General features: G+C 40.5%; 1 protein-coding gene across 1 annotated transcript; it reads right to left on the minus strand.

Annotated features, from left to right (window-relative positions):
• Positions 1 to 73: 73 nt before the first annotated feature.
• Positions 74 to 17,948, minus strand: cabp4 (calcium binding protein 4). Its single transcript, XM_070828129.1, has 8 exons — positions 17,893 to 17,948; positions 17,382 to 17,471; positions 16,885 to 17,017; positions 11,966 to 11,996; positions 11,425 to 11,568; positions 7,176 to 7,285; positions 2,089 to 2,236; positions 74 to 102 (listed from the first exon to the last, which is right to left on the minus strand). The coding sequence occupies exons 1-8, from the start codon at positions 17,946 to 17,948 to the stop codon at positions 74 to 76; spliced, it is 741 nt and encodes a 246-aa protein (XP_070684230.1).
• Positions 17,949 to 26,091: the final 8,143 nt, after the last annotated feature.

The following is a 26,091-nucleotide window of genomic DNA, read 5'->3' on the forward strand; positions in this document are numbered from 1 at the left end:
AAGAGGGCTGCCGATGAGCTGGTGCGCAGCTTGTGAGTCCAGTGTTGTACGCTTTTTCTTCTTCCTTCAGAGGTCATCGTGCAGAAAGCATCATAACAAACTCTGCAGAGGGAAACAGAGACAGCAGCAGATCCAGTGATAAGAATAATGACACTCTAATATCATAAGAGGACGGCATGGGATGCGGCCACGTCATTATCAACCCACATGAAATTGTACTGGAAACTAACTCATGGTGTGTCACAATATTTCCATTATGACCATGTTAATGAAAAACCGAGGCGGTGATGGGGCGATATGGGGCGAAAAAATGGGAGAAAGGCTATTTAGAATTCAAAATTTAAATATGAGTTTCATTTTCCTCTGTTGTTGAGGCGAGATAGAGAATAGGACTGGTTCTCTGGATAAGTATTTAACCCAGACACAGATTTAAAAACAACTCTAAAATGCCTACTGCCAGTTTCCAGACTCTGTTCATCCCTTCTTGTGACTGGTAATCAGTGTGATTACCACTTATTTCAGCTCCCTGTGTCCATTGTTGTAGATCCACTTGTCAATCAACGCAGCTATTGATGCTTCCTGTCAATGAAACCTGGCTGCAGATAGCTTGAAGCAGGTTCCGCTAAATCCATCCAGTCAATCATGTCTTCCATTTTCCACTGACTTTCTGAAGCACTTTGGTCTGAAAGATACTGATTGTGGGTGAGAATCTATTGATTGACTGAGGACTAAAGCTTAATTGCAGATTAACCCACTAACATCATCTCTTGAGGTACTCCTCTAACCATTTTCTATAAAAAGACATAAAACCAAGCGGAACAGCAGCTCAGTCCTCGTCGTCCTACATGAGTGTGACCTGAACAACCTCCTCGCTGCTGCCGTGGACGCTTGATTTCTGCCCAGGTGGCTAAACTGGACAGAAACCCTCAAACGCTGCCCTGGGGGCTAATTGATGATAATGAGGAACACCTGCTTATTGATCCCTTCTAAGACTGGCACACCTATTCATATGTTCCCAATAATTGTAATTGATTAGATTGCTGAGACAAGACAAACAGGATCATGCCTCTCAGTGTGTGCTGCAGCTCGTCATCGCACAACATGGTGTTGATGGCACCTGCATATGTGTGTGTTTCTCTGTGTGTGTGTCCCATTGTGTTGTTTATTCCCTTGCGAGGTAACGTGGTAATGACATTTCAGCAAAGTCCTTGAGCTGTCCAACAGTGTGTGTTCTTTGTGTAACATGTGACAGGTGCCCAGGCATGTGTATTGATTGGCTTAATGCACTACTGATTAGATTGGATCGGCTAACCCACCTTGACTTAACCATCCCTTCTTTCCCACGTGCCCCTTTTGCCGCCTCGTTTCTGACTCTTCTGTCCCCATCATCCTCAACCTGTTCCAGCTACATTCCCTAACCCCTCGGCTTTGTCCTCTCCGCCCTTTCCTGCCCTTCTGCTCTTCCTTCCTGTGCACCAGCAGTTCCCAACCTTTTTTTGTGTGATGTACTGATCAGAAGTGTCAGATCAACTCATGTAACCCCACAGCGTTCGTCATGTTCCGACTGTGTCCTTATGAACGGATTGGATCATAAACTGGATGTTACTGCACTGTACCAAACTTAAAATGGCAATTAGTACTGCATTACCCATTAATGCAATTATCAAACTTAACTCCCAGGTCACTATTTCAACAGTTTTTCCATACCTATAGCTATAGCTATATATTTCAACTACTTCATCACTTTAATATTTTCATCCTTTTATCCATTAACGATATATTTCAAAGATTTCAAATAATTCTGCAATAGTCTGCTTGCTAATTCACACACTCAACTTCATCTGACTCAAAAAGGGCTGCTTGCTCAGCATCACACCCATTTTTCAAAATCAAATTGCAATTTATTTTTTAGTTAGGAATTAGTTGGTGTTTTCACAAACCCTTTGGCAGCTGCAGAAGTATCCCCTGGGTTAAAAGTACCCCTGGTTGGGACGCACTACTCTACCCCCCCCCCCTTCACATCTTGCCTGGAGTCTATGCACTCCCCTCCCACACATTTCTCTCCCCCCCAAGTCCCCAACTGCTCACCATCAAAGTCGATGTTGCCGTCTTTGTTGAGGTCAATGTCGGTGAGGATCTCCTCCAGCTCGCCTTTCTTCAGCTTCTCCCCGAGGAGGGTCTTCATGCCCTCCTTGAGCTCATCAAGTGTGATCTTTCCATCACCATCACAGTCAAACTGCAGCGTGTACGGTTAATGGAGAGCAAGGAGGTGGGGACGTGAACATGCAGTGAGTGAGGGGAGACAAATGAATAGATCATAGGTGAAGAGGATTAGAGATGACACAAGGAACAGAGAAGGAAAGACCATTACAAGTTTCTGGGCTAATGAGGAGGGTGGAGAGACAGAATACAGTATGATATAAAGAGAAGAGGAGAAATAATGACAGACATGGAGAGAGAGAAAGTTATCAAGAGATGTATCAATATATACACAGACAAAGAGGCTCAGAGAACATAGAACAGTATAGTTATAGTCAGGAACTATTGTGTCTTGTGTATAAAATTTTAAATTGTTTGGCCTCTCCTCAGTACCACCTTCTATAAGAGATTGTGATGTATCCTTTCGCCACACTGCCTTGGGGCTTTCTCTGTAAAACCCACAGCTCAGTGAAACACAACCAGACAACATAAAGAGTTGTATTTCTATCAGTAGCCAAATTAAAGTCAAAAGAAAAAGTCTGCTAGAAGCTACTCCCCTCTGTAACCACTGATTATGTAATTTACTTGTTTTGCTGAGTATACAAATTTCCTTGCTCTTAATCAGTCTAACACACTCATGGTGCTGACAAGGTGTGTGTGTGTGATGTGTTACTGTGTGTAATTTGTATTATGTTTTTTGTGTTGTTTGTCTACTTTGTTTGGTGCTGTTCTGTCACTGTGTGGATGTTTTAATGGTGACCTGCCAGGGGACTGCAGATAAAAATGAGCCTCAGGCTGACACTTCAATTCATCAAATGGTAACATTAATGCTTAATACAGTACACGGTCCCTTACGATTAAAATTTAAATAAAAATTTAAAATGTCTACATCAGACCTACTGTTCCTTACGCAGTCAATTAAAAATGAAAACTTTTTCAAAAACCCATTCATAACAGTACATACAGTGGGGCAAAAAAGTATTTAGTCAGCCACCAATTGTGCAAGTTCACCTACACCTACAAACAAGCAAGATTTCTGGCTCTCACAGACCTGTAACTTCTTCTTTAAGAGGCTCCTCTGTCCTCCACTCGTTACCTGTATTAATGGCACTTGTTTGAACTCGTTATCAGTATAAAAGACACCTGTCCACAACCTCAAACAGTCACACTCCAAACTCCACTATGGCCAAGACCAAAGAGCTGTCAAAGGACACCAGAAACAAAATTGTAGACCTGCACCAGGCTGGGAAGACTGAATCTGCAATAGGTAAGCAGCTTGGTGTGAAGAAATCAACTGTGGGAGCAATTATTAGAAAATGGAAGACATACAAGACCACTGATAATCTCCCTCGATCTGGGGCTCCACGCAAGATCTCACCCCATGGGGTCAAAATGATCACAAGAACTGTGAGCAAAAATCCCAGAACCACACGGGGGGACCTAGTGAATGACCTGCAGAGAGCTGGGACCAAAGTAACAAAGGCTACCATCAGTAACACACTACGCCGCCAGGGACTCAAATCCTGCAGTGCCAGATGTGTCCCCCTGCTTAAGCCAGTACATGTCCAGGCCCGTCTGAAGTTTGCTAGAGAGCATTTGGATGATCCAGAAGAGGATTGGGAGAATGTCATATGGTCAGATGAAACCAAAATAGAACTTTTTGGTAAAAACTCAACTTGTCGTGTTTGGAGGAGAAAGAATGCTGAGTTGCATCCAAAGAACACCATACCTACTGTGAAGCATGGGGGTGGAAACATCATGCTTTGGGGCTGAGGACGACTGATCCGTGTAAAGGAAAGAATGAATGGGGCCATGTATCGTGAGATTTTGAGTGAAAACCTCCTTCCATCAGCAAGGGCATTGAAGATGAAATGTGGCTGGGTCTTTCAGCATGACAATGATCCCAAACACACTGCCCGGGCAACGAAGGAGTGGCTTCGTAAGAAGAATTTCAAGGTCCTGGAGTGGCCTAGCCAGTCTCCAGGTCTCAACCCCATAGAAAATCTTTGGAGGGAGTTGAAAGTCCGTGTTGCCCAGTGACAGCCCCAAAACATCACTGCTCTAGAGGAGATCTGCATGGAGGAATGGGCCAAAATACCAGCAACAGTGTGTGAAAACCTTGTGAAGACTAACAGAAAACGTTTGACCTCTGTCATTGCCAACAAAGGGTATATAACAAAGTATTGAGATGAACTTTTGTTATTGACCAAATACTTATTTTCCACCATAATTTGCAAATAAATTCTTTAAAAATCAGACAATGTGATTTTCTGGATTTTTTTTTCTCATTTTGTTTCTCATAGTTGAAGTGTACCTATGATGAAAATTACAGGCCTCTCTCATCTTTTTAAGTGGGAGAACTTGCACAATTGGTGGCTGACTAAATACTTTTTTGCCCCACTGTACCTACAGATTCACACAAATTCACCTCAATCTGGCAAAGCCTAGACTTTCAGATAAAAGACAATCCACTTGCTTTCAATTTACAATAATGAGGTAGAATTATACATTTGGAACTCGTATTTCATCACAGCTCACTTCCTCATAAAATACTACAACAGATATCCGATATCGGTGACAACAGCTTCTTGGAGGGTTTATATTCACAACCGAAGCACTGTTTAAAAGGAAAAATCAGCACATGAAACAACATTATGCAAACACCCCGCTGTTCAGTCAACTCATAACCACACAGAGAAAACACTTCAAAATAGCAATTCACAGTCTCAGTCAATCTGTAATCGTCCATAACTGGTCCAAGATTGGAAAAAACATCTGGCTGTTGCCATTCATATTGCATGATGGATGCACATCTGTCTGGCACCAGACTTATTTAATACAAAATCCTACACAGAGCTCACCTCACCCTGTTTAAGATACACGCAATATGGTGCTCACAGATGACACCTGGTCACACTGCACGCTAAACACTACAGATGATTACCTTCATGCCACCTGACACTACCTACCCACTCAAACATTTACATACATTGCCCTCACCTACGGGTCACATCCTTCATGCCTCCCCATCTGCATGTCTGCTGGGAGATCTTTCATCAGTTTCTGGGAAGACGGAAATAACCTCTCAACATCCCAGATGCACCCTCTCCTATCATCTCAACATCCCAACAGAGAGACAAATAACATTAAAAATATAATAAAATGGGTTCATTTCACAGTTCCTGTGTCCCATTTATCAATACCATTTGCGTAACCATGTAACACAAACACAATATTCGTATGTACACGCATGGACACATCCTCACCCAGGTAACAGCCTCGTGCTGCTGCTGATGACATCGGTGAACCCGCCAACCCCAACAAATGCTTCAAGTGTGGAACAGGCAGCTCTCAAGCTCTGCAAGAACCCCTCATACAACAATAGCTGATTTTATTATTAGCAGTAGTGTCTTTTTTTCTCTCCTTTCCCCCATACACACACAATCATATACATAAACATATTTCATCCTTGTTTGTTTTGTTCTATATCTTCTCCATCTGTCCATCTATTCTATCCTTGTTGAATCTGTAAAGGGTCTACTGTTTTGTTTTTGCACCAATTGAAATAAGAGGCTCATAGATCAGGCCATTCAAAAAAATTATTTAAACATAAGTCAAAGTTGAGTTTCACATATCACAGTGTATAGTTGGAACAGGGCTGCATGAGGTTCCTGGAAGTCTGAAAACAGCTTGGGTCTGCAGATGGGGCGATGCTGACTCATGAGGTGTTAGCACTGAAGCGAGATAGACTTTTGAAGTGATTATGAGGCTGAATTGGATTAAGTTGAAAATGTATTCTTGTCTGTTAAGAGACTAGACTGTGCTCTCGAGTTGCAGAAGTTCATTATTCTCTGCAAATGGATTCAGATGTTATAAGATGAATTTCTGGTCTATTCAAGCACTATTCAGGACATTGATGATGAAATCTGAACTAAATGTACAAAGTTAAGTTTATAATGTAGACAAATTAATCCCAGTAGCTTGGAATGAGCCCTTCATATGTTCACACGGAGCAGGTCCTCTTCCACAGAGTCCGCCATGTTACTACAGTAGCCCAGAATTGACAAACCAGGTGCCTTTGACATTTTATATTGAAGTGGCACCTTAAGATTTGGTGGTATAAAATGTATCAGCTGGAAGACAAAGAAGAAGAGTCGGTGATTGGGAGGGTTGAAGGGAGGGGTATTCAGTTGTTCCATTATAATCTGCAAGAACACTGCTAGATGCCTCTAAATCCTACACACTGGTCCTTTCAGAGCAGTGAAGAGTCAGCAGTCAACGACCGTATTAAACAGTCAATACAATTTTCCAATATTGTGAACCACAGCAATCACAGGCAATTGTTGCGCATACAGGCATAAATGTGCACAAAAAATATTAGGCATATGGGTGCAGTAGTATGTGAGATTAGTTGCGGACAGACAAACGCACACACACACACACACACACACTATATAACAACACTAGTGTGTGATATTAAACATTAAGAGCACATTATCAGTATAGTCTATTTTACAGTAAATAGTAAAAACCTACCATGCTGCAATGTGTTTAATAGATGAACCTACGGGTGAAAAGCTTTGATTTTGAATGACATGATCATCTCATTTGTTTTGCTTGGTCAGAGATTATGTCACACCACAGCTTGGCTTGGGGGGTAAACAATTCAATATGTCTAATGAGCATAAAAAACAAATATAAAATATGTATGGTGGCTGTTTGGATGGCAGGTTCCAGGCAGGTTCATAAAAACACCATCAATATGAATATTTTCCATTCCCCATAAACCCTTTTTTCTGCATTCATAGCCAGCGAGTCCTCTTCCCTCTGACCTGTTTACAAGTAAGAGTCACACACTCCTGGCACTCTCCAAGGAAAGGTCCTGTTGCACACTTCAGAGTTCTGCCATATTACCAGACCCAATTCACTTGCTTGAAGTCAAACTTCTTTAGAGTTTCTCGCTGGGGACCTCTCACCTGTTTGAAGGCACAGCGGAGCTCCTTCAGCCCGACCATATGAGCTGTCTCAGCCAGCATCCTCGGCCCCATTAGCTCACAGAAATCTTCAAAGTCTACATGACCACCCCCTGCAGAAAGACAGAGGAGACACACACACATGCACAGGTTGACTACCAGGTAATAAGTTCTATATCTCCCTGGAGTGTCCGCTAGACACATGGACTCATGCATTAAGCATGAAGATGTCAGAGGATACTGTCACATGCAGCAGGTCCACAGTGTACTGCAATCATCAGCCTAGTAACAGTGATGGGAGATGTATTCAGATCCTACGCTTAATTTTTTGGCCACTTTGTGGTCAAAGTCATTATGGAGAACATGTTAGCAAACAGCTGCTCATTTACATATGCAGATGGCACAAGGCATCATTAACATTCATTTGGAGTCATGTTTCTGGCAACTAAGTAAGAATGAAAGTTCAAATTTCATTCTCTTTTAGCTTTGTTTTGGTCTCCACCGACTTTCACAAAAAATATTTGGCACTTTAGCTGCCAGCTATTTGTCAGCCAGTTGTCGATTTTCTGTTTGTTTTCAGTTTGTGGCATGACAGATCACGTACTTCTTCTTGACGCCTGGTTTTTCACACTAACTTCAACTGTGGCCACTCGAAAAACACATTTTCTTTTTCCAACATGGCCAGACAACAAATCAGCGTACCCCTGGCTTAAGAAGGTACCTCTGCACATTGTTTCAAGTTTATTGTAGGATCAGTGTTTCAGTCATAGTCTTCTTTCAGGTATTCTTTAGGTAGGTAAAACAATGTATCACACTGTCTTGTCTTAGTTTAAACCTGTAAATAGACTGTCAGTGAGGTAACTTTAGCTGTCAAATAAATGTGGTGGGATCAAATGTACATTTCCCTCTACAATGTAGTACCTGGTGGAAATATTACTACTTTAAGATTGTATTTAAATGCAGTACTTACGTAAAGGTAGTGGTGATACACCTGGCCTTTCCTGACTTAAAAGTAAGTTTTTCTGTTAAAAGCGTATGAAGCTTATGTGCTCAGTGCACGGAGACTTAAACACTGCATTCAGCTGTGTTCATTACGCTTCCCTCAACCCACTTAGAACCAGCTTTGTTTTGTTTGATCCCCATGGTAATTATCAAAACAGACGGATACAATGAGAAGGCTCGTGTTATTAGTTTAACAAAAGACAGGCTTATTTGATAGTGTGGACCAATAGGCTCGGCCTGTTTTCATTATCTAGGCCTTGGTGGAAGTGAAAGACTACTTCAATAAAGCCATGCGGTCATTTTGTGATTCAAAAATTTAATCAGTGCTCAGAGTCTCAGGACTATTGAGGATGAAAATCAGACTATGGCAAACTCTGCTTGCATGGAAAGCTTATTTAATGGTGCTGAATCACGAAACTAATGGTTCTGTCACATACATGCTACAGCAGCAGCTGATGGATTCTGAAATAAAAGACCATTAATCCTATAATTTTTGATTTAGCAAACAATTTTCAGACTTGCCTTAAGGTACAGCGTATTTTTTTGACTGGCAGGCTTTACCCTGGTGTAGCGGCAGTCTGTGGGGGATTTCTGACACCGCCTTGAAGAATTTCTGTGCCTTAAGTGGGTCAGTCCGTAATCATGGAGAAGAAAAAATCTCCCCAAAGTCTTTGGAGATTATTATTATTATTTTAATTGATAGTGCAACACTGCTTGTAAAAAAAGACTGAATTTCATGGTATTAATGAATCTACAGGGATTATGCAACAGAGATTAAGCTGGGAATGACTCTGGCCCATTCTACCTTATGAGTCAAATTAAGGTATCAGCGAATGGATGAATTATTCACACTAACCACTACAAAACATGGCATTCCTTTTGAGGTAGAGATTTAAAATGTTTTTCTACACAGCTTAACGCGTCACATATGGTGTCTGCTTCTCCCAGCCATACATTGAAGTCTTATTGTGTAAAGCCTGTAATTCAAATCTGAGACATCATTTTTATGGCTGCGACATTGCATCAAGTGGTAAAGTCGCAATGAGATATGAGTCACTTTACACATATTTCCCTGTAATTCAGCATGATGTGTTTGGTATTTCTGACAGGACTTTAAAATAAGGCTCTGTAAGCTTTAACAACAGTTGTTTACACTTTGCGCTCTGCCACTTTTTGCAGCAGTGCACGTCAGATGGGATGTTTATGGGAGGTTAATACAGCAGTCGCACTCTCAATCCTGGTTTTCACGATCCTTGCTGTTGTCATTCTAATCATCTAATCAGGAAATTATTTACACCCGGGACTCCAGGTGAATCTAATTAAGGGGCTGGTAGGACAGAAGCCAGCTGCACACTGGTCCCGTAGGATCACAGCGGAGAAACACTGACTGTATCCAACGTGATGCAACTGTTTTGTGGCCAGACAATTGCACAGTCGACCCAAAGTCCAATATTGTGCTCATTATTAGTGTTATTGTCCTAGGGGCTCAAAGCTACATTACACACACGTGTAAACTAATGGTGAATTTAGGCTATTTTTCCAAGCAGGCACAAACAGACATAGAAATCTCTAACACAGTAGATATTGAAAAACCAATTATTATCTAAAAACAGAAATAAATAAAGGCACTTATCTCTAATGATGTCTTGCCGCCGTGTTTGGCTTCATTTGCCCACATTTTGAGTCATCTGTGTCTGAGATTTTTGCCTCCACATCAAGACAATGAAGGCAAATTATGTTTTTCTTACAGCATCAAAGAATGACAAGATGTTCAGCAGGAACATCCCTTTAAAAAACAATATCTCCATTATTCTGAATCATCTGCAGTGAGTCTTGTCTACTGTTAAAATGAGGACTAAGAAAATATCTTTAAAAAAAGGTTCAGCTGATATCATGTTTAGTTATTCCTTCTTGCAGTCAAAATAATGGCTGTGATTTTTCAATGTATTGTTAATAGTTTTTATTTTTGAAAGCAATAAAAGAAGATCTATTGGGAAATATTTAGAATGATCTTTTTAGTCTCAGACTGCTGGAGGGACTATGGGGATTTGAATGGCAGCATCTGGGAAGCTGAGCACCAGCTCTGAACATCAACAGGGGAGCTAGAGACAAACTAAGCAAAGTGCAGTGTAGCGTACAAATCATAAGCGGAAAGTGTTTTCCAAGCAGTGGTACTGAAGAGAAAAAGATCACACCGGCATCTAAAAGGACGTGCTGTTTAATGTGCTGCAGCCGAGTAGCTAATTAACTATCTAGCCTGCAAACTGACATTAGCAGAGCACTTTTCCCAGTGAATGTTTTGTTTGGCCGTGTGGTTAACAGGCCAAGGTCCAGGACAAGACGCGAGTTCATGTTTGGATTTTAGATAAGAAGGAGACTTTCGTGGAAAGTCTCTGCAGACAAAAACAAACATGCAACTTTTAGGCTGAAAAGTAGTGTTTCACTGGGGGTTTCACAGTCTGGTTCACCTCTGACCACATTGTTGTGTGTGGTTGGGTGTGGTCTTACAAAAGAAATGGCACACAGCTCAAATGGTATACACATAAAGATCTAAAAAATGGCTCTGCTGCAGTGTAGATGTACCACTGGCATATTTTATACTGTATTGCAGCTGGGTTCTTGCATATGTGATGTCTTCAGTAGGACATTACAAAACATCACACCTATATGATGCTACATGTGTTTAAGTCCCATGTGTCTATTGGCGGTTTACGTAAAGTCTTGGCAGGCACAAACAGGTTTGTTCAGATTTTCCGGCCTTGCACTGACACTAGGTAGGTGTTAAAGCAACTGGTTCTCCAGGCTCAAGGCAGAAATCAATGAAATGATGATTCACCTTAAACTTTATACACTAGCCCCACGCTAATCAATACTCGATCATTTAGAGAAGACAGCAAAGGCAAACACGCTCTCATTAAGAGCAGTGAGAGAGAAGTTAGACCTCAACTCACATGTCTTTATGCAGGCTCACATTCATACACCCCTGCACCTGCAGTGTGAGGGTCATTAATCAGTCTGCTCAAACGTCTCGAATGTCCCCAACTTCAAAGACAAACATCAGTTCCTCACGGACTTGCAGGAAAGACTGTCCAACACACACAGACGCATTACTCGTGCATTCACACCTGCTCACTTCGGGAGGACCCATCAATCATGCACATGTGCTTTAACCACTGAGGAAGAGATGGAAACCACACAAACACACACACACACACACACACACACATGCAATGCACATGGAAATACACACATTTCATCTTGATTTGCTGGATGATCTCAATGAGCTCCATCTCTGTAGGCATGTAGCCCATGGTCCTCATGCAGTCTGCGATGTCTTTGTAATGGATGAAACCATCCGCATCATAGTCAAATTCCTTAAAGGCCTCCTGCAGCTCTGACAGACAGACAGACAGACAAACAAATTACAGGAATTGCAGCAAACCATAAAGTAGGGTAAAACATTTCTCCCAAGAGTCGAACACACAGAGATACACGGCGTGCGCAGGTGCTGATGCTTACACTTGGAACAAAGTTTTAACTTATCTAATTGTTGATTCCAGCAGACAGAAATAGGGCCAACTCTCATGAACAACAACTTATGTGATGTCGTTTTAATTGATTTTGTAGCTCTGAGTCATTGGCAAACATTTCAAGACAGTCTGAGAAACCTTCAATCTCTCACACGAATCCAGAAGAAGAGGCAGGCTTAACAGGAGACAGTATCAATAGCATTGATGAAGCTGTGCAATTTATCGTGTGTTTGCATCGTAATTACATAGGCAACATCTTACCATCTAACTCCTCTGGCATCAGCTCTCGCTCCTGTGAAGCAGATAAAGAGAAAAAAAAAGACAGTGGAAATAATTGCACGACAGCATCAGAGGATGGGATGCAAAATCAGGGTGGCTTTAAAACAGCAAATTCTCCTGAGAAATACCCCGGTGATAATCTGTTTTTGACTACCAAATTAGAATAACATGCATATCATGTCAACACTGCTGCATGCAGACAGTAAACTCTAATGGGATTTCACCCAGTGACATGTCTTTCTAATTTGCAAAATGACACAGTACCACACACTCCTACGTGCATGTACACACACACACACACACACACACACACACACACACACACACACGCACACACACACACTCCACATTTGCAGCATCTTTAGGGAGACGCAGCATAAACTCAGCCTGTATGTGTTCAAATATACACCCACACACAACCATTTGACAGTGAGTTGCACAAACCTTGCACTGTTGCAAAGAAACTCAGATACACTATGTGAACTAAGACAGACACACACACACACACACACACACACTTATACACTCACATACACAGACACAAGACGTAATTTGCATACAGCCTTGTGTGTGAAATGCTCAGTATTCTCTGCCTTGTTTTGACATTTGCTCAGGGTGATCTGTCCCTCTCTTTCTCCCTCTTCCTCTTCTTTTTCCATGCGTTTTCAGGGAAATTGAGACAAAACTAGGAGCAAGGAACATATTCTCAACAAAGATAGTCATTAAGAATAATGGATCGCAGTGAAATTTAGGAGAGCTATAGGCTTAAAATAGCAATATGCTAATATATTCCACTGGTTGCAGACAGTTTTAATAAAAAACACATTATAATTTGGTCATCAGTTGCAACATTGTGCAAATGCACATCCCCAGGCAAGAAATACACTTGAAAAGGATGAGCTCAGAGGTTTGGGAGCTTCACATGAATCCATCAGAAAAGTGCTCATATTTCATGAAATGAAATGTGATGCACATATCACGTGCATCAGACCTAGAAACAAAGCTTATTTAATTAGCATATTTGCATGTCCTGGCTCAAATTTACATAAGTAAAGCTTTGATATTAAAAGATGACGATGATCATTGTTTCAAGAATCATGCTTGTGCAAGCATGATTCTTGACTACAGGGCTTGCTAACAACATGCAGCTCTTCTACAGAAATGTCTTCACATTCACTGGGGAAGCAAGAAATATGCAATCAGTCATCTTCATATAGCAACTAAGCCTGACATATGGAGATATCGCTTAGCACAAAGACGCCACGAGCCGGAGGATATCTATAAGTTCAAAGAAACAAGACTGACATGCAAGCTTATGAAAGCTCAAATTATTGCGAGCACAAATGTCCTCTGGGCTTGTTTTTCCTCACTTTGATGCAGTAAGGAAAAGTATTGGGAATAGATTTTAAACTAAGATAAAGACATGAATACTCACTGGCAGAGGTGGAAGGAACTAATTCTTTCTTGCTCTGATATTGCAACCATGTCAGACATACTTTTATTCCTTTTTGTATTTTCACCTCATCACATTTATCTAACTGCTATAAATACCAAGTTCTACATGAAAAAACTTGCATTAAAGCACCTAAAGTAGTCTAGTCTATTTAATGCTGATGCTTATATTACTTCCATGTTTTTACATTTTTATGGGGGCTCTATGCTTTAAATCAAGTGTCTGTTTCCATTACTTTATTGCTACTTTTATCAGAGGAAAGAATTTTTCAACCTTCAGTTGTTCCTTGCACTGCTGAAAAAGTGAGAGATAAAAAGGCAAACCAGAGCAGCAGTGGAACTGAAATGCAAAGCAAAGTGCAATATTTTCCTCTTAATACATGTTGGCACTTAGGGTGGCTAATACATAAATCATACAAGGTCATCCTGCTCAAGTGCACAATAGCTTGAGGAAAAGGAGAGGCCCCCATGGTTTATTTGGAAGCTGCACTGCATGGCGGCCGTTCAAATGATTATTCACTGTAGAATATTGCCAACAGAGTTGAAACACAAATGCAATGCCAGGATGCAATTACATCAAGAGTTGCCTCACCGTACGTGTACTCTGCCTCAAACACTAAAACACTAAAACACTTGTGATTTATATAAACCTCTTAAGTTTTAATATGATTTTTGATACTGCAGTATAATAAAAAAAAAATGCCCGTTGCCCAGAGCTCAGAACTACTGTTTACCCTGCTCAGGATCCTCCAGCCTACAAGGGCATATTTAGATAATGTAGCAAGGTCAACACATTAATTGGATTTTTTTCATCCAGAAAGGATTAGACAGCATGCCATGCAGACTCTTAATTCATCCGTCATCCGAGCCCATTAACAGTTAATTTCATTCTGTCTGCCTTCACATGGCCCATTGAGCAACCAACTGCTTTGTAAGCATGACGCATGAACATATATGAGAGGTGTGTGGATATTTTTCACACACACGATCCAGTTACGGTATGCACATGTATCACTCATTGATGAGAGCAGCTCATTTTGCTTCACATCTTTCTGTCTTCTGCTGTGGCTCTGACATGTAAATGCATCAATTGTTTTTCTTTAGCTATTTGTCTCCCGGCTTCTTCTTCAGCTGGATATAATGAGGGCTGACAGTGAACCTGGCTAAGGGGGTTATTAATACTTGTGTTGAGGCAGGGATTACGACTGCTGCAGGATGGATGGTCTCCCTGCCTCAGTGTCAGGGCAGAAACCAAAACAATGTGTCCTCTGTGCTGTGGATACAATGCTGACCTCTCTACCTGGATACTAGTAAATTCAACCCGGAATTGTCACAGTAAAACAAGGCAGATCAGTCATGGCAGGTGAGGTAGTAACTCAGGGAAGGATGTGGAAGTGGAGTCTACAGTAGCCCAAGGTCATGCTGAAATGGTTTTCAATTCCCATAAATTACTTTAAAACAATGAAACTGCCCCATTAGTTATTAAGAAATTTAGTTATGAAACATCATTAAAATGTTCATAGGCACACAGCTCCCCTTGGTGCAAATTTCTCTGTTATCTTTTATAGTAAATCCCTTTCCTGTAATGTAGGAATTTATGGAAAAGCCTTTGGCTCTGCTTTGTAATAAGGTCTCACCAGGGTCCCATATAGTTCAATGATTAAAATGATCTTTTATAAACTTCATTGTATGAACAACAACAACAACAACAACAACAACAACAACAGTGCAGAACTAAAAAACAGATTAAAGAACATACTGGGGACCACAACAAAATAAAAGACCTTTGATCTGAATAAGGAGCCTCCGTTGTCACTGTCATACAGTGAAATAAAATTTATTTTCTGGTGAATGGGGCACAAATAAATGCATCAATTATATAGACTTAAAAATCACATAAATTATTATATTTAATGAAAAACAGGATGTTTGCATACTTCCATTAATTCATTCAGTTCATTCCATCAATTCACTGTGTAGAGCATAAAATAAGTCCTTGTAATTACTGTGCATTTCCCACCAATTATTTCAATGGGTATTTGCCCTTCAGGGTTTTGTCCTTGAGAGAAAAGAGTTCACTCTACACTGATTCCAGCGCTAAACGTATGCATGAACAAATAACAATATTTTGTATTTCAGTTAAACGTATCCTGCAAATGGTGCTCTGTATATAGGTGCTCTGTATATAAATCAGCTGATGATTTTAACAAATCTGTGGAAGGTGGTTGAGGTGGACCATTTGCCGGCTCATTTCCACTTGTTATTTGCCTAAATATTCTGTGATGCCCTACAGCAATCTGGGAGCAGGGTATCAGGCCTGAACAGAGCCAGTGCTGAACTTCAACCAACCAGGGCTTTTATGGAAGCTAGCCCAGTGTCCATGCAATATATCATCTGTCAGCTGGAATTATTAGAGTGACTTGGATGTTTTTTATAGATTTAGAGAATGAGATAACAGCCCACGGTCCTGATCTCATGATTTCATGTGTGAATGAATAGATGTGGCCTTTCAGTATCAGTAATTACTGCTTTGCAGACAGGTCGTTCACTCTCAGATAGTCATCATTCACTGCAAACAGCTACAACCAGTGCTTATACTTTCAATCGATACTTAAACAGTTAGAATCAGCTGAACAAATGGATCAATTTTCCAACTCCACTCTGTGCAACTTTAAAGTCAATGCACAGTTATTTATTCATGGCCTGTGGAGACCCAAATGGACACAGTTAAGTAAGTGTATGTACATATATAAATACAGATGTACTCTAAGTGTAAAAACAAAACATATGGTGTAGCCATAATATTGTGACATTACATAAAGTTTTATGAAATGTTACTTAATCCTGTTTATTTCCTCAACATCATCTAATGTAGGTAATTTTTATTTTCAATTTCAGCTGTGTTTATTTTGTCCGTTTCTTTTATTGGCTGTTGCTTTGGTCTGAGTTAATGAACAGCCAGTCACGTGGACTTTGTTGCTCTATGATAACAACCATTGACTGCCTCTTTTGCTCTCGACTCATAATTATTCAGGCTGCTTGATGGCTTTGACACATAAGCACATGTCATTTAGTAACACTTGCTGAATCTACAGATCTACGGTCGTTTTTCGTGGGAGGACAATCTCTTAGGAACAGGTAGATGAGTCAGGAAACAATTAACATGATGTTGAGAGCATTGGCCGCTGACACATATTGATCATACAAGCAAGTTTAGTGCGGTGACATCATCAGCATAATTGACGCAACTGAGTAATCAGCTGGCATGGCTGCAATTTATTAGATGCTGTTTCCTGACGCCTGCTTCTAATGGTGGCTTTTCTAAACACTGTAACAAAAAAAATGTGACTATGCCCTTTTTTTAAATAACCCTTCTAGTAACCAACAAATGCGTCATGGCTGTGACAACATGCATGTGGCTATGTGTGGTAATGTGCTGTTAAACTGACCTGTCCAAACAGCTTATTCAGGTAGGAGATGTAAGCAGCGGCCACTGCTGAGCTGTTGCTGAGGCTCCTTTTACTTTTACGACCGATTTCCTCCTCACCAGAGCCCTTCGCCTGAGACGAGGGTGACTTTGAGCTGTGAAGTGTGCATTTGCGTGCCAAGTGTTAAGAGTTGTCATCATCAAAGCCAGGGCTATACATCCTTTCCTAACAGAACAAACGCACTCAAGTGCCTTATGGGTGATTACTTCATCTAGCCTCCCTTGAAATAATTGCCCTGCATGAGTGAAATTATAGAAAAACGCCAATCGTCCAGTTAGCTGACATCAGTGGTTACGTCTGTCTCACTAGAAAAAGGAAGGAGGTGTTTCTTAGGGTAATGAGTTTGTTTGTTTTGCAGCACATGTACCAATCAATGACACTAATTGGGTGCACAAATCTGCACAAACCACTCCCCTTGTCCTAATCAATGTTGATTTGAAACAGAGAATGATAATAACCAGAATTTCTTGGAGAGGCTGAGCTGAAGAGCCTTGCTTTTGAACCTCGTACTGCCAGCTGCTGCAGCCCTCCCTCCTCGTGGTGACATGCTGGGAGAGGAAAAAAACTTTAGTTAATTCAAGTGCATTATATCTCCTAATTTATACTGACACCTTTTTAAAATGTCTAATAACCAGCAATAAAAATCAATGACACTGGATTTTGTGGCTTGTCAAGGAGATGCCCCTTCCTGTTGATAAGGTAAGATGGATCCTGTCTGCTGATAGACAGCAGCAGCAATAGGAGTCAATTGCTTTTTTCGGAAGTTTCATGGACTGTATTACCCAGGTTTCTGGGATTTCCTCCTCATGAATTGCTCACTTGTTACAGTATAAGACATAAATATGGGGATAGTTCTGCTATTTAGCCTGACTCAGGTACAGGTTAAAAGCTCACAAGCTCACTCCTTGATTAAGCTTTTAATCAAATTGTTTATTTGACTTTATACCATTTTAGTTATAGCACACTGACCTGGCAGCAGAGGATGGTCTACTGTCTGGTCCTCCCTTTGCACTTTTCAAAGACATCCTGGATGGAAGAAAAAGATAAATATGGAGAGGGATGTGAGTGAGGGGGAGAAGACAAGAAATGTCCTACTGGGACACTGAAAAGAGGCAAAGATGAGAGTCAGATTCCAAAAGGTTAAATATGCATTTTGAACAAACCCCCCCCGATGTTCAACATTATTAAAGTTGCATTCATAATTTTACGCCTCATAAAGTTGTTAGATAATTGCAGATGTATTAGCAAACATTTTCCTATTTACACATCCATCAAACAAGTCCAGTATTCACTCTCCTTTCAGCTTTGTTTTTGCTGTCGAACTACTCCTGAGGTAAATATCTGTGTCTTTTTAGCTGCTAAATCCTCCACTATGTTCACCATTTGGTCGCTAACTTTGCATGTCTGCCATTCGGTGCAGGGCAGGTAGTGTACAGTGAGTTTATCAGAGCTTTTTCGCTAAAACAAGATTGTGATGAGACTAAACCAAAAGCAAGTACATTTGTGGGCTGTGAAACCAAAACAATTAGCTAAAAGATGCTAAAACTCTCTGTAGAGCTGAGGGGGAAAGCAGGGTGATCATGTGGAGGTTTGTCAGTATGAGTGACCTCTTTCACATTCACTGTTAGTATAAAGTTTTGTATTTTTCATGATTTGTTAGAATTTGTTGGAACATGTTTTAGAGTTTGTAAAACAAGAGGACACAGCCAAATACTAAAATAAAATAAGAATAAATAGAAAATAGAATAAAATAAATAAAAAGACAATACACAAAGGGTAAGAGTGGGTGGAAAGCTCAAGATCGCAGGATGAATGGATCAAAGGTGTGGAGGCGAAGAATACTGTGAAAATTGGCAAGAGGGGAGTGTGAATAGAGGAAGATGTGGGGGAAAAGATGAAGAAAAAGGGAGTGAACGACAGTCACATGTGTTGGACTTGCAGAAGAGGAGGAGGAGAGACTTATGGCTGTCTGTTTGAAAGACAGATTAATGTTCTGCCAAGGACCTCTGCGGTTCTGGCTATCAGCGCCTGATGATGGACGGCCGTACTTGGCACTTATGTGCTATAAACATAATGCCTCACATCGCCATCTCACATGCCATGAAAATGGTGCGAAGCCAAATACCAAAGATCTGCTCCAGCGGCCCTTACTTAGGGCCGTGTAGACCACGAGGGCCGTAATGAGAAGAGACGTGAAGACCAGCTAGTCCTCTAAATTACCCTCCACTGTTTAATGTGCCTCCACCAAACGAGCCGCATACCCTGCTCCCACTGGGCTGAACAAAACGTGCCATGACTGAGTAGTGATTGCCTGTCTGTCACGCTTTCTCACAATCAGTGTGCATGTGATACAAGCTGATTGCAACATGCTTAGAGGATGTTAAGCTGTACGGGTGGAGAGTGGAGGCATTGCCATGTCCTCACATGATTACACTCATAGAATTCCTTGGAAATTATTTATAGTATCTGTCCATGCTACAATGTACTTTATGCCCACAGTACAGCAATGGTTTATTTATGTAGATATGTACATGCGAAAGATGATATATTCTGCTTTAGGTCAATAATGTTTAAGTCAATAATGTTTGTAAAATCTCGTCCACATATTTGCAACCACATCCGCACAAATCTCATCTCTCTCTCTCTCTCTCTCTCTCTCTATCTATGTCTTCCACTTCCCCGAACATTCACGTTGCACATGTGGGTAAAGCAAGATATCTGGGTTTTCTATAGTGGTGGTCTCACATTGTTTGCCTGAAGAACTGTTCTCGTCTTCAGTGAGCACAACTCCCATCAGGGTAAACAAACACACCCACACTCACACGCAGACTGTACACATGCGCCTTTCATTACACAAGCCATTGAGCAGCACTGTGTGTGTCTGCAGCTCTCCTCCCTAAGTGGCCAATTGCTGTCAATCACTGAGCCGACACGAGCAATTTTAGATCCTAATCACGCTAATTGAAGTAATGAAATGGAGGGCCAGGTGGACTGGGCTAAAACAAACACAGCTAACGCAGCTGATGACGGAGGGCGTGCTGCACTGGAGAGCTGCGATGGTGTGGTGAGAGCTGAATGGGCCTGGCTGGACTGTTAGGGGTTAAACACTAAATGGATATTCTAAATATATTTCACAAGAGCCACTGGAGTGAAGGACACTGAGAATCATTGCACATGTCGTACAAACAAGACCCACTTACAATACACACACAGACACATAACAGGCAGAAAATAGAAAGCACTCAGAGAGGTCATCACTCCATCAAGGCTGCAGGACCCTGCATCTGGATGGTGAATCTTCAAAATACACACAGCGATAGACATCATGCTGATTGATAGATAGTATTCGCAATTTTTAGAGGACAACTAAATCCTGTTTGGGCTTTTTAGAGGGTTGAATTGTACAAGATTTCAAGTGAGTCATACTCATTAACATTGTGCTGGCCTTTTTATATTTATCATGTTCCTGCGACATCATATACAGTATGAGTATTAGAAAATTTACAGGATCCCTCAGAGTTGATATGTGAGTTGATATAAATTTGGTTGTGAATGCATTGAAGTAATGGCAGTTTTATTTCAAGTTCTTCAAGCTGAATGACAAAATGCTTTGGTTTTTTTTCATTGCTTTCCAACACACAGGAGCATTTTCTGATCTGGCAACTAGTTCCTGACCTGATCTGCCATCTCTACGGTTGAGGTTTGGTTAGTTCCCAAATACCACCTGGTTAAAACTGAAGAATTAAAGCCATAATTGTCAAAGCCAGTAGAGATCATCGTCAGGAAAATAGAAACACTGGCCGTATTACACATTTTGAACATTTGAACTACAAATGCTGTTGTTTTTCTTGTGAAGACCGAGTCAAAACATTTGGCAACTTTTGGCAACCAGAAATGTATGGTATCATAAACAAATGAGTAAATCTCTTTGGGTTGATCCAAATACGCACCAAACAAGATAAAGCCTGGAGAAAATTTGTATTTGTATTGTATTGTAAGTGTTTAGCAAAAAATTTCAAGCAGAAGACAATGTTTAGGTGGAAATGTGTCTGACTTATATTTTCTTTAGTTTTGTCAACATCTGAGAAGAACTCACAGAGAAAATGTGTAAAAGTTAAGGAACAGCTTTAAAAGTAAAAGAAAAATGGATAGTTGAATGATAGGAGACGCTGTCTTTTTTTATTGCATGCATTTTTCTCCCTTGCCAAAATCTGACACCTACATTACCCACAATCCAACTTGACTGTTCAGTGAAGGATTTGGATGTGTCATGGTAGCCATAGCTAATGTAGCCTCAAGCCGCTACCCTGCAGTGGAGATGAGGAGCTAAACTTGTAGTTTTCAGACCCAACTGACACTGACTCAAGTGACATCACAATTTACCAAATTTCACGTAGCGCCCTCTGGAGCCACAGACGTCTTTATACAACATTTTTCACAAGTGCAGTGGTCCTCTCCAGCAGCTGTGAACAGACTTGTGTTTGATGGCTTGTGAACGTGTGTAATGTGTAAAATTAAAAGTTCTTAAGCTTTTTATATTTTTACACAAATCTATTTACAGGAAATTGTAAAAAAGTATCAATTGTACCTTGGCACATGGCCTTTTTTTTATAATACCAAATTTTATACCAAATGTCACTGAAATCTGCTGAGTGGTTTTGGAGCTGCCCTGTTAGTTAGCAGGCTAACAGACAGGCAAAAGAAAATAGAAAATTAACCTCCCTGGCAGACGTGACGAACACAACCACAGATAATAAAAACATGCACGGCTCCTCTAAGATTGGCTGTGAGTTCAGGTGAAGCTTCACCCGTCTATGTACTCCCCCTCTGTTTTCTCTTTGTTTTCGTATTATCTTTCCATTCGCCTGCTGTCCAGTCAGAAGACAATCAATCCCAGAGGGCCAAACCAGCCTGTGTCTGATCCATAAACAACCCATAGTAATGCAATCAGGCCTGGCACTCCATCTTATCTTCACCTATCTTAACACCTCTCCACCACTTCCTCCACCTCATCCCCCTCCACCCCCCCAGCACTGATTTCATGTCACGGCTCTAAAATGGGACTGTCGCCTTCAGTATTGGTGCAGATTGAAGAGAAGAAGGGGCGAGAATGAGATTTTCTCATTAACAGACATCTTTTGCTGTCTCCTCATTTGGGAGAATCTCCTTATTACTGCTTTGTATAATTCTTGTCTAATTACAACCTCTTTCTCCTTGTACTTCTGGAGGCCAGCATGATAATCACACAGTGGAGCTGGTTTAAATAAGACTGTCGATATGATTGCATTGTAGCAAGCAACAGGAGCACAAATATTGAACCAAAACAAATACAAGCAGTGGGCTGGCCATCTGTTGCCCTGTACACGAAAATATACTTGAGATGCAGATAATCAAATATTAAAGCACAGAAGAGACTGTCTGTCAGTCTCATTAGAGTGTGAGTGGCTACCTCAAACATGCTCTGTGCAAGGCTTGCTCACTGTGAAATAAACCATAGCTGATTCCATTTCTTTTGAATTTCAAACACTACATAGTAAGACAAGCTGACACTTCACTATAAGTCATTAGTACAGCATTTGATACAAGCTCACCTTCTCCAGCCAGATAAAGAAAGGAAAAGAAGAAGATGTTTATTCTATTTAATCTGAATGTCCTCCCTGTTTGTCTTGGCTGATAGATGCGAATGAGGTGTATCTCTATTGTATGAAGCCTTACCTAACCTGCGGATTATATTATGGAAGGTGATTATCCGGCTAAATATGTCGGGATTAGAGATGTAGCTGGCTGCCTCTGCCTTCAAGAACAAAAAGGGCAATGATATTGTGTTACTGCAGACGTGTTGGGGAGGCAGATGAGCCATGAATCAAGATTAATTCATATTTCTTTTCAGTCTATTTTGGTTTTGAATGGATTTAGATTCAAGATGCAAAATCATTAAACCTTGCTAACCCAGATAGAGAAACCTGTGGGTCCATCATTACAGGTTTCACAGATGAGCGCAGTCAAACCCATGTAAGTTTATTTCAAATCAATTCAGTGTCCATGAAAAACAAACCTCTTTACCCTGAATGTGAATGCACTTAACATTTAACAGGACAAAGTAACGCAGCTCCAACAGGTCCAAGTCAGAAACAGGAATTATGTGCAGAGTGAGATAACTAAAAGACAAAAAAACAACATGACAACAACAGGGAGAACATCTATATTTGTCCAGCCAGACAGTGAATACAAATACAGAGAACAGAGGAACTGTATGATACTGTATGTTAAATTATACTAATATGAAGGGACAATGTAAAAAGTATCTGTAAATTAATCCAAAATGTTTACTTAAACATAATTCTGATTAAATTTCACACAGCTTTGGAACAGAGCCTTTCTCACCCGTCATGTGCCTCCAATTCATGTGTTTAGATAGGGATGGTAATCTTTTTAAAAAAGGTTAAATGTTATTGTTCATTCAATATCTCTGCTTTTAGAGATGAAAAAATACTGTAAAATAGAGTGTTGGTGAATATTATGGATGTGGAAGAAACCAAATTAGAGTGATGTGTGCCCATCTAAATTTTCGTATAACTACAAAGTTAATGTTGTTTAACTTCAAATCTCAAAATCTGCATTTGTCTTTGAAAATGGAAAATACACCCCAGAGATTCTTAATTTTTCCATAAAGACAGATTAAATAAATGCTCAGTGACTCAGTGAGGATGCAGTGAGTTCATGAAACAGAGGCTGGCAGAGAAAATCTCCAGTAAACCCAATAATTTAACTATTTAACTGACTGCATAGAAAATATGAAGGGAGATTTTGAGGTTCAAGAGGTTAATTAAGTAATAGCTGAAAAAATTTAGACATCTATCTAAGCCTGAAGTGACAAGTCCGCATACTGACGCATGGGATGTTAAATGTCGCCAGTATAATGACAGCAAATTCACTTTTTGAGGTTTAAGCTAAAGGCGCTTTGTAAAGCTGTCTGGGCAGTGGCGGTTAAGTGTGTGTTTGTGTGTGTGTGTGTGTGTGTGTGTGTATGTGTGTGTATGTGTGCTGTCCACACACATAGCTAGAGTGCCAATCCTTTTCTCTTTGTACTGTTCATCCTTTCATCACAGAGCATTTCCTTTGCTGACTGACTGCTGTTTGTTAGTTAAGTCAGGCAAAGCTTGTGAAAGGATTTCATGTCGCTGGAGTCATTTCCTATTGAACGCCACACTATTCTTTGACTGTCGACTTCTCCCAAACACACTGGCTATTCTAGCTTAAAGGACACCTGAAGTTTAACCTCCAAACATAGTCAGAATTGTCTGGAGCTTGAATTTTCAGAACTTTGTCCCAGTGCAGATCACTCTTTTAAAAATAAAAGCAACATAAATGACACATTTTCAGGCCCTGTGACCTCTGATCAAAGAGGTGTAACTGTCCATACAAACTGTGTTGTCCCTCTCCTTGGCATTTCACTTTGCTCTGCCAGTACCAGTGTCTGAACTTTACCTCACTTCACTGGACAAACCTGCTGCATGGCCTATGACTCTTGTAAATGTCACATCTCGCTTTTAAAAGTGTAAAAATGCAAAATTGCTCTGTTTTCTCCACATTTTCATTTTAGTGAACAAAATGAACAGATGTCTGAGTAGGACCTACTAAAGCAAACTGAGTTGGAGGTAGACAATAGTCCAGTAAGTGGAGCGAAAAACTTTGTTGTGCTCCTGAGAAAACAAAAACTGCAGGTAAGGCATAATCTAATTTTTATGCTTTCTCCCCGTGTTTCTCTCGCTTTGTCTTCCTCCCTCTTTGCCCTGCTACTTTTCCCTGTTTGTTGCCCAGCGATGCAGTGCTGCAGTGGGAAACTGTTGAGGAACCTATTCCCCTGTGCGATCAGACGCTCGCCACGCTCAAATATGCTTAGTGTGTCCAACCAAAGCCCTTATTTAGCGCTTTGCTTTTTTTTTGAAAAAAGTGGAAACTTATTTCATCCCCTTACCTTCACAGAAAAAGACAAGGAAGTGCAATAATGTTGTTGCATTGCATGCACTACTCAGCTCCCAATGGATTGTAGACCTTAGAACTGTTTACTGATGTGAAAATCAATTTTTGCTTTTGTCTTGGCTTGGATCTGGAAGTAGTGGTGCAGTTTTGAGCAGCGTGATGCCAAATCTTGGAAATACGGCCATATGCTGCACAGATGCAGTGATATAAGGGGCATTTTTCAAACCCCACCTCCTAGAAAGTACATTAATTTACCTCTAATGTGTTTAGCTGGTTACGTTTTGATAAAAGTGCACTAGTGCAGAGTGCAGGACTTTGACACTGGAGACCGGGGTTTGCATCCTGAGAAGAAGATCATTGTTGAGAAAGATCATAGTTTTGGTTACATGATAATAAAGTAAACACATCATCACATTTTTCTGTATTTAAGCAAGACAATGAGTTTTCCCTCTCCTTAACTAAGTGCTGTGAGTTGCCTAAACATAACCATAAAGAAGTTAACCATAAACTATAACCATAAAAAAGTAGTAAAATACCTTTTTTCACTTGGGATGTTGGTTCTCATATTTCTCACAGATTGAGTCACAAGATATATTTGATTCACACAGAGAAAAAAATCTACCACATTGAACCAAGTATCAGACGACCCCAGATATAAAACATGAAATATCAATTTCAATATCAACGAAATAATTTATTAACGCGCAACATAAATCCCACGTTTGAGTAGCTTGTCTATCAGTCACAAACGCTCACGCTTGCCTGTCAGACTCTTGAAAGTGATCAAATGGACTTCTCTGACAGAATTTGTCAGTCCTTTTGAGCTCCTCATCATCTCTGACACTGGCAGGTCTGCTTTACAGAGGATTCAGTGCAGTGTGTTTCCCCAGTCAAAGCCTCAAGACACTTTCCACTTGTTTTTACTTTATTTCAGTGGAGCTGTAACACGTTACATGAGCCTTCAGAAACTTCTCCAGGTTGAACTGGGCTTCCTAAACAATATGAGGGCTGACAAACTCTAAAAGACATTAGACATCATAAATGGGCTTGAAGACACTTCTAGCAACAATAAGGCTACAAACAACCATGATGCAACACTCTCCTCAGGAGCACACTCTTTGTCTTCAAAAAGAATATCTGAAAAAACTATGATTTTTACTGGAAATAAAAATGAGGTATTTTAAG

This window comes from Pempheris klunzingeri, chromosome 3 (genome assembly GCF_042242105.1).
Source record: "Pempheris klunzingeri isolate RE-2024b chromosome 3, fPemKlu1.hap1, whole genome shotgun sequence".
In the NCBI taxonomy this organism is placed as follows: Eukaryota; Metazoa; Chordata; class Actinopteri; order Acropomatiformes; family Pempheridae; genus Pempheris; species Pempheris klunzingeri.

What these genes read in the sequence shown, in the direction of transcription:
- cabp4 (XM_070828129.1), bottom strand. Translation starts at nt 17,948, where the DNA reads ATGTCTTTGAAAAGTGCAAAGGGAGGACCAGACAGTAGACCATCCTCT. An exon ending in GATGCCAGAGGAGTTAGATG is followed by an intron (nt 11,569 to 11,965) that starts GTAAGATGTTGC and finishes TCTGTCTGTCAG; the next exon opens with AGCTGCAGGAGGCCTTTAAG. An exon ending in CGGCAACATCGACTTTGATG is followed by an intron (nt 103 to 2,088) that starts GTGAGCAGTTGG and finishes TTCCCTCTGCAG; the next exon opens with AGTTTGTTATGATGCTTTCT.